General features: G+C 36.6%; 1 protein-coding gene across 8 annotated transcripts in view; it reads left to right on the forward strand.

Moving 5' to 3' along the window:
- The window catches only part of LOC116851573 (glutamate receptor ionotropic, kainate 2-like), a 173,157-nt gene that overhangs the window by 38,908 nt on the left and 124,755 nt on the right, over positions 1 to 9,494 (forward strand). For all 8 annotated transcript variants that reach the window (XR_004379615.1, XR_004379614.1, XM_032831127.1 and 5 more), the window contains one exon: positions 4,013 to 4,174. Coding sequence is in view for 6 of the 8 variants with exons in the window: in XM_032831127.1 (XP_032687018.1) it covers positions 4,013 to 4,174 (162 nt within the window). In the remaining 2 variants the exon portion in view is untranslated. The remainder of the gene's footprint in view (positions 1 to 4,012; positions 4,175 to 9,494) is intronic.

Here is a 9,494-nt window from a genome sequence, read left to right on the forward strand (position 1 = left end):
ATATATATATATATATATATATAAGTAAATGTTCTTAAAATTGCGTAATTAACATATTATTATCACACACAACTGCATAGCTTTATGTTATGTTTCATTTTTCTACTATTAAGGTGAGCAGATTTCCCAGCTCTGATTTCGGGACACTTTATAAATATGTGAAGCGGCGGGCGGGAAGAGGGGGATAAAAAGATCCAAAAATTATTTGACAATCATTGAAAATGATGACAAATCGGTGTCCCGAATAGCACTCGAAAAAATTCGGGACAAAGGGTGAAAAATCGAGACGTTTGGTCACCTTAGCTGTATATGTCGAGAAGGGAGGAGATTACTCCGTAATAATGTACTTACGATGTTCTGACGACCGCACGTTGTTGTTTTCGGCATTCTTATTTCACAGGACACAAGCGAAAGATATATAGAATACGGAGCGTTGTATTCATGGCAGTTGCTCGGCATGAAAAGATCGCAGACGCGCGCGCTGTCAATCACGTACACCAAAAGTTCATTAGCGCGCCGAAAGTGCCAAAAGTGCATGAATGTGAATGCGCCAGCGATGCGAACGAGGTCGCGCGTCTACAACGACGCGATCTGTACGGCGGATACACTTGCTCGAGTTACTAACCACTCTAGACCAATCGCGTTCGTTTCGCACTACGAGGTTGTCATCGTGGTTATTCAATCTAGGCGTTGGTAATGAATCGCGTGAAATGCTCGATCTTTTCGCGCCAAGCAGCAGCCATGGACACACATCGATCCACATCGCTCCACGTTTCTCGCATCTTTTATCCGTTGAAAGTGCATTTTGCGCATTAATAAGTCTCGGGAATGTCGAGAATAGCGATGTGCGATTGACGGAACGTAGCGTGAAGACGTCATTTGTAAGTAATATTCTCGTTTCTCCTCGCGTAATATGCCGGTGCTTGTCGCGACGTGTCGCGCCGACGTTCCTTACATTTGCTAATAACATCGACTCGCTCAAGTAGCAATAGAATCGGGCGATCGTCGGATTTATTGAACGGAAATTAGAAATGCGATGACAATCAGAGAGAAAGAGAGAGAGATGCGGAATATTTGGGCGGTTGCGTCAACTTGTTAGGAAAGGGGATATGGAGAGAGAAGTATCTCATAGAGCGCGTTCTTTTTGGCCGCGGCGCCGTTCACATATTGACGTATATTTTCATCGCTATTCAACAATCGCGCGACTATCTTGATTCTCGATCTTTCTGCATCGAACAACCGCCGTGGATACATCGATCGATATCGCTCCGCATTTTATACGTTTTTAACTGTCTTTAACCGTCAAAAGTAAGTGTCGCACGGAAATAATCGGCAGTGTCGAGAATAGCAATGTGCGATCGCCGGGGCATATCGTGAAGACATCATTTGTAAGTAATCTTCTCGCGGTATATATAAGGTGACCAGATTTCCCAGCCCTAAATTCGAGACACTTTATAAATGTGTGAAAAGGGAGAAGGGGAGTAAATAGATTCGAAAATTATTTGACAATCATTGAAAATGATAACAAATCGGTGTCCCGAATAGGACTCGAAAAAATTCAGGATAAAGGGTGAAAAATCGGGACATCACCTTACTACTGTGCACATCTGAGTACTATGTATAACTGTTCAGTCTAAACATTGCGTATTTATATGTATAAAATAAAAAATATGTTAAAAAGGTGCTGATAAATTGCTTTATAAGTTTTCATATTTATTTGCATTTTAAGTAATCCTGACTTATTTAAGAAGCAAACTAATTTAAGTAACATACGACCTCGTCGTCCACTAAATTGTGATTTATATAGACTATGAAAAACGGCACTGTAAGTTAAAATTCTATTGTTTAAATTGTTTAAATATAAAGTATAATTTTAATGTGCTCAGACTTCAATGGCAGTAACAATACAGCAATTAGCGCAAACTACACTTTTCTTACTTGCGTCATTGAACAGTGTAAACTCATTGAACTGAAATATCTTCTAACCATGGCCAGTGAGGCATATGCTGCTAATCGGGTATCCGCGGGCAGCTTTCATCAAGTTTTTCATAAAGAGTGGTCATTCGTCGGGCCGGATGTTAATCGGCAAAGCTGGTCATCGCTTCTCTCGCGTTTAACCGTAAAATCGCCTCTAGTGCTAGGTCAGGAAAGCATCCTGTCGCTTTTTATCGCGCCGAAGGACGTCCGTTAGTTTCCGTAAACGACCCCGGGCATTCCGCGTGGAGAGCCTCAATACCGAAAGAGAAAATTAATCCCTTTCAATGTACAGCATCTTTTTTTTAAATGTTCTCTCTTCTCAAAGGACGGACTAGTTAGCAATAATGGGAACGTGTATGTCTAGAGTCACTCTTTAAAATTGTTCGATGAATTGAATGTGCATTCCTGAGACTTTCAAGCGCGAGACTTCTTTGAAAAATTCTGCCGCGAGACGACTTCTGACACACTATTGATAGCTGGCAGCTGTATGACCGGTGTCAGTCAACGAATAGGTATAATTAAAATGGGCTTCATTCAAGAACGCGACGAGCGTGTACAACGACAACGATTTCTTAATGCATACATTAACCGTAACGTTCTTAATCGTCGAGAACTTCTATTTTTTCATAGTTGCTACTATTACCAATGTTACGACAGCGGTCAAGTACGATCGATGATAATCTATCTTTTATAATGTCTTGAAAAAAAATTCAATACATATTTCACGCGAAAATATATACTGCTGGCCATGTATAAAATGCAATGTTGTCCCATATGTATGACATACACTGAGAAAAAATATCTAAAAAATAATAAATATTTATTTTTGGTGAATGTGGGTACTAATAATATACGTGTGTATGCATGTGTATATATATTTAAATTCTTTTGTTTAAATAGAATAAACTGAATAGAATGAAATAAATTGGTTTTATGAAAAAGCGAAAAAATGTAATTTAAAAAAAATATGTATTTCATTATTTTAAAGAAATTTTTTCTTAATGTAAAAATATGTATATTAATACAAGTAAATATGTTATAAATTTATTAATAAATTTTTATTACTTTTGCTTCTTGTGAAAAACAACGATTTTTTAAAAAAGAGATTGATAAATTATTATTAATAATCAGTTTTTATATTTCTTGCATTTTAAGCAATCTTGATTTATTTGAGAGACAACATAATATAAATAATATACGATTTCGTTATTCACTAAATCATAGCCTGTATATTTTCTGATTTATGTGAAATATTTTTTCAATGCAAAAATATGTATATTGGCACAAATCATACGTTATTGTAAGTACACATTGGATAAATATTTATCATTCTTTAAATATTTTCTTTTAATATATATGTATTTGTGTATATATATATATATATATATATATATATATATATATATATATATTATATATACATATATACATTTTCGCAGACACAGCATTTTTTTAATCTTTTAATGTAATCTTTTATGTAATATTAATCAACAGTCGATAAATTAATTTGTCGTGTACATATAACTCGACGAATCTAGTTCTACAGTTTAAATCTACGGTGTTAGAGATTGTGTAGCAAAACTTGATAATAATCGAGAACTGTGTTTCATTAGCATTAAAAAAAATATTTATATTAATCATCATTAATTTCATTTGACATTTTTCTTACTATTTGATAACATAGCACAAACAAATATTCCCTCTGATAAAATTGAGTGTCTTTCAATAAAATTTTATTAAATCGAGAAAGATTTTTTATCAAATTGACGAAGGCAGAAATGAAACATACTTACGAGATATAATATTAACAACATTATAGAATAGAGTTGAAAAGAAAAACTATTTCGTGAAGGGCCAGTTTAACGCACAGATGATATTAAAAGCGTGTACAGGAGATTCGGTTTAGTTCGGAGCTTATAGTTTATTAGCATAGATGGACAAACTTTGATCGTTCGGGAGTATTATTAGCGTAACGGGATAGCGTTCGCTGTTCCACTTTAAGGATTAACGCGATCATGATCCTGCTTACTTTCAGGTGCTATATTCACTCATGACCAAAAGGATAGCAGCACGGAGCTGGCCTTCAAGTACGCCGTTTACAAGATCAACAAGGAGAAAATTATTCTGCCGAAGACCACGCTGGAGTACGATATCCAATACGTGCCGAAAGATGATTCCTTCCACGCCTCTAAGAAAGGTCAGTATTAATTGTTTTATGTAAGAGTACGCGATATATTTACTTTAATATGTTTCATATACTTTCTGCGCGACTTGTATGTTTTACGGATAAACTGCTTAATCGTAATTTCATTTGCATTTCCGTAATCCACGTCGACGCAAGAACGCGCAATTTGTACTAAAACTTACAGGGCGGAAAAGTCCCTCGTGTAATGAAACGATGCCGCGTCGCACATGCCCGTAAGAAATTCCACTAAAGTTAAAAAACGTCTCACTCTCATTAATCTCACGGTTCTCCGCGCGTCATGAATGATTTATTTCTGAAAACACCACGATTTCAGTTTTACGTTTACAGGGAGTCGCAAAATGTTTAGGAGGCACTAATAAATTGCTCATTTCCGAAACGAGATTTAATCGTTAGTTTATTTCGGTGTTGAAAATACCGCACAAGAGAAACAGCTGGGATGTAAAAATCTTCGTAGACGCTCGATTAATCGTCACTATCATCAAAGTTAAACGCGAAAAATCGATTCTGAAATTTTTTGGCACTTAAAGGAAGAATGGACAGACTAAATAATGGGTTGAGGATTGGGCACCGTCTGCGAAAGACATAGCGCTTGCATTAAGTCGAAACAAAGACCTGGTTTATCGACTAGAATCATGGCACTCGCGAGGATACTCGGAGGTATCCTGAATATCCTGAAAGTCCTTTTAGTCGACGCTGCAGCGTCGCACGATGTAAGGCGTTGCCGTAAGCAAAATTTATCGTCTTGACGGCGTATATAAACCAGCCAGGGATAACATGCCTGTTCGCCGCGCGTCGTTATTAAAGTAGCATACACATTATTATTATCCTTCCCGGCTGCTATCGGATACACACCATTGAAACATCGTCTGACTTGTTTCATGGCGTCGTATCAGCAGTGTATCACGCGCCTTGTCGATATGTCGAGAAAATCAAAGAAGCGAGATTGATCTTTGTCGCCAGTATACATCGCGAAAGCGCGATATCATTGTGACAACTGTTTGCTATTCTCTGATCATTTCGACGCTACGGACGCTTGTAAGTAAACGTCGTATTCGTCGTATTCTCTATGTAGGAAGCTTATGAAAGTTATTACGCCTCCCAATTTTATTCTATTATTTCTGATGGGATGCACCTCCAAAATACATTTATACGTAATTATCTGAATATTCCTGTTTTTCGACAATATCTATAGAGAGAAACGTTTTCTACTTAAGCCATTCACGGCGTATATTTCGTATCAAAAGGTTTAAATATTCATATTGGCTCAGAGATCTCTGTATGATTCGGTATTCTGGGGAAATGCGAAGCCTACCTGAGTCGTGTTGATACTTTTACCGTGTAAGTTTTATCGAACTTGGAAAATTAATAAAAAAATCTCGAAATATGATACTACTGTACAGACTAGTGTCCTTTGAGACAGATAGTAAATATTCATAGAATCAAAGTAGTACAATAGTCTGTAGAGTGTTATATCCCGAGACTCTCCATTATAGTCCTTTAAATTTTAGAAATTTTACAAAATTAATGTATAAGGAAAATTTCGACTCGAATAAGACTCGTTCCTTTCCTTTCTCTAACCAAGCCATATTCACTTGTTTGTATTGCAAATAATAATTCTTAACGTTTATTATTACATGAGTATTACGAAAAAGCGGCTCTTATTTCTGTTCTCGCGCGGAAATGGCTTATATTCAAGATTCATGGTAAAATACAACGTGACTCTAAGTAATCCATTAGTCGCGCGCGCTGTTTTCGTCGTGGCGCAGTACTTATAATTAATCCCTTGAGAGAATTAGCCGAGTAGATTTTTTATTTGTTTTACGTTCCTTTCGACGGTTATCCGGATTTGCGTCATGTTTAATTTTGCATAAGATCGCATTGAAGCGAGCCATGTTGCTTTATATTTTGGAAATAAATTTTACGCTACGCTAATCCGGCGAATAATCGTGTTTGAATCGCGACTCACGCATGCATTGTGCACGTTATATAAACATTACAACAATTCGACGGAGATGATTAGCTTCAAACCTTCGGCAATTATTAATACAGGTTACAGGTATTGAGTTTATCAATTTTCTTCGCCGTTTTCAATCTTTGCATTCGCGATATCACGGGAGGATCGATACGTTTCAATAAACAAGGTGTAGGCCGATTGTGACATCTAATAAAAATAAAGCGCGCTTTATTCGACCTTTGAATGAGATATTTATATATTTTTCAGAAGATGCGTCGGGCTTTTTATTCATGCACTTTAAACGCTATTTTAAATCGTGTGTGTGTGTTGAGCGGATTTTTATAATACTTATTCTCTAACAATATACGCGCACCATACAAAGTCGAGGGGAGTTTCCTCAATGCTGCGAACGTGATATTTGAATAACGCTCGTCTTTGTTACTCTCACCTTTCATACATATGACGGGCGCACTGAGAATATATGGAATCCGGTGTTCCTCCAAATTCACTCAACGTAACTCGTAACTTATACATACATTTCCATTTCTATTTTATATTATGCGTATACTGCCGGCGCGCGATCTTTGTGATTCGATTCGAGACGTACGCTTATAAGTAACTTTTATCTAAAATATTATTTGGAACTTATTTTATATGCTCGCGAAATTCACATCGCTGAAATGCAAGGCCAGACAAGACGTGTAACAAAGTTCTGTGGTCTCTTAAACGAAAACTTTATTTATATATGCTGCACGCATGGCCGCATATGAAAAAGGTGCACTATCAAGTTCTCGTTGAAGCAACATCTTACTTCGGAAGCAAGCAATATTTACCTAACAAATTGTATGTAGAAGCATCTACAAGGAATACCGCAAGAAATAATCCCTGAAAAATGCATCTATCCGTCCTGTATATCTTTAAAACATAAAAAAATATTTTCATATTAATACTGAGATATGTGTATATATATTTAAGCGCTCATAAATCGCCTTTTATTTCCATAGTAAATAACACGATATTAATTTAACACTTTCGTTATTAGCGTTACATATACGTGATGGCAAAAATATTTTTTTCATATCTACATTATCAAATTATTTTATTTATACGATTATGTAAAAAAAAGACAAAAAACGAGGTAAATATAGAGACAATCTTTCAAATAATAGCAATCATGTTAACAAGGCAAAAATACGTTAATAAATATTTTCATACCGTCTGATAGTTTGTTCTAAATTCTGACAGACGATTGTTTACACACAGTACATACGTAACGTGTGTACGTTACGTGCGTGCGCACGCTTATTCATAGAGAAATCTGCTATTGTTGCTGCCTCCATATATATTCTACGGTTAGAGAGAAAATTTATGATTTCAAATTGAATATGGCGCTGAAAGTTGTTACATGCCCATTTATAAAGTTCTCAGTTACAGTTCTTATAAAACATAATGTTCAGTTAGTATGTGCTCACATACATATATAGTTGCTTTAATCAAAGGAAAATTGTTATCTCTTTGTTGTGGTTTGCATAACAAATACTATGATTGAGGGACATCCTTGGTGTTTTCTCCGTGTGTATAATATTAGTTTGTTGACGATAAATCAAGACAATCAACACCAACTCTGTACACATTTTAATATATATGTACTTTCAATTACACGCGACCGGAGAAACTTCCGTCGCGATAGCATTGGCGAACTAGTATCACGAAATTACAACGTGGATCGATCGAACGTATAGGTATTGTGAACTAGAGTAGGAAGTCACTTCAAAACCAATGCGTGTCATAGCTCGTCGCGGTCCGCTCGTCTCGCTATCGCAATGACTTTTCATGAACCCGTTGGATTATCCGCGGCAGCACGAAACACTCGAATTTATTATCCCGTGTAGTTACGTGCTTCGATGGCAAATCGCTCTTAACTTCCTGCCATTTGTGTAACATGAAAATGACAACATACAACGGAATTCTCCGTTCCACCGTAATACCAGTTATATCTCACACCGACTTAAGTTTCACATAAAGCTCCCGATATCGCCGTGTGTCGAAAGCGTCGGAGTAGCGATCGAATTACACTTCGATTCTCATCGAATGAGAAGACGATCGATTCGCACGGAAACGTTCTATCTCTGTCATCGATAAAGCTCGACGCGCGAAGATCTGAAAAATTCACCGAGTTAACGAAAAATATATCCTTTGACGATCCGGACGCGTCGCTCTCGTTTCCCACGCGCGACCTTCGCACAGTGTTGCCAAGAGCCTGTTTTCATGGAAAAAAGCCGTTTTATGAAACGTAACATAGAAAAATTTTCTTGTTGCAAGCTAAAAATATAGTATCTGAAATATAATAAAACACATAAATAACACAAATTCTTTATCAAATACCGTTCTAACAGTTTCAGAAAGATTGTGGCTAATCAAAAGAACTATCGTGTGAGGGAACTCCTACCTATATTAGAAGCTCATATCCTTCACAGTAAATTAATACTAGACAATTGAATTCATAGTTTAAGAATACTTATACATTAATCTTCTAATAAGCTAATATTGGTTCTTATATGTTTTGATACTTTTCATATACGCAATATATTTCAAATTACTAAATTCCATAAAAAGAACAGAAATGTTTAGTTATGTCACGTAGATTGAGTTACATTGTGTTAATGTTGGTATGCATTATAAGTTTGAAGTATTATTTGTACGAGAAAAAATAGACTTTCTGAGTAAATGTGTGTCTAAGCGAATTAGAAGTGAAAAACTACAGCTAGAATGTAACTGTCGGACACGGACTCTAGCGAGTTCACTTTTTTCTGCAATTGATATATACTCCCTTCTCTCCCTCACTGTCTTAATTATTCCAAATTTGGCCACTATAACTATAACTATAAGAAAAATACAGTTTTCGATGTATAATTTATGCATGCAAAATTTTAGATCGATATCTTAAATAGATTTTAAATATGATTTTTATTCATAAGAGCGGCACAACATTGTACGTCGCGCGAGTCTCGGCGTGTCGATACATCGCGTAGGAAGTCCGATAACTAGCTCAGGCACGTACGCGTATAACCGTAAAAATCTAAAGAACCGTATTCTCGCGCAGATAACACCATTTGCGGAAGCCAACGGCTGCACTAGCTTCAGTCTCGTTCGCCGTCATTTTCGCGCCTTTACGCCAGCCGTTTACATGACCACATGCTCGGTCTTTTACGCGTGTGCGTTTGTGTAAACGATCTCGTGTTAAGGCAACGCGACAAGTTACTACTAGCCTATGGAGCCGTCTTAGTCGAGCTCTTTACATACATTACACGTCGCGCTGCCTCTCTCTTTTCTCAATAGTGTGACTTTATTTTTTCT

The sequence above is a fragment of the Odontomachus brunneus genome, unplaced genomic scaffold, assembly GCF_010583005.1.
Source record: "Odontomachus brunneus isolate Ranch 3 - 2012 unplaced genomic scaffold, Obru_v1 Obru_scaffold_178, whole genome shotgun sequence".
Classification (NCBI taxonomy): domain Eukaryota; kingdom Metazoa; phylum Arthropoda; class Insecta; order Hymenoptera; family Formicidae; genus Odontomachus; species Odontomachus brunneus.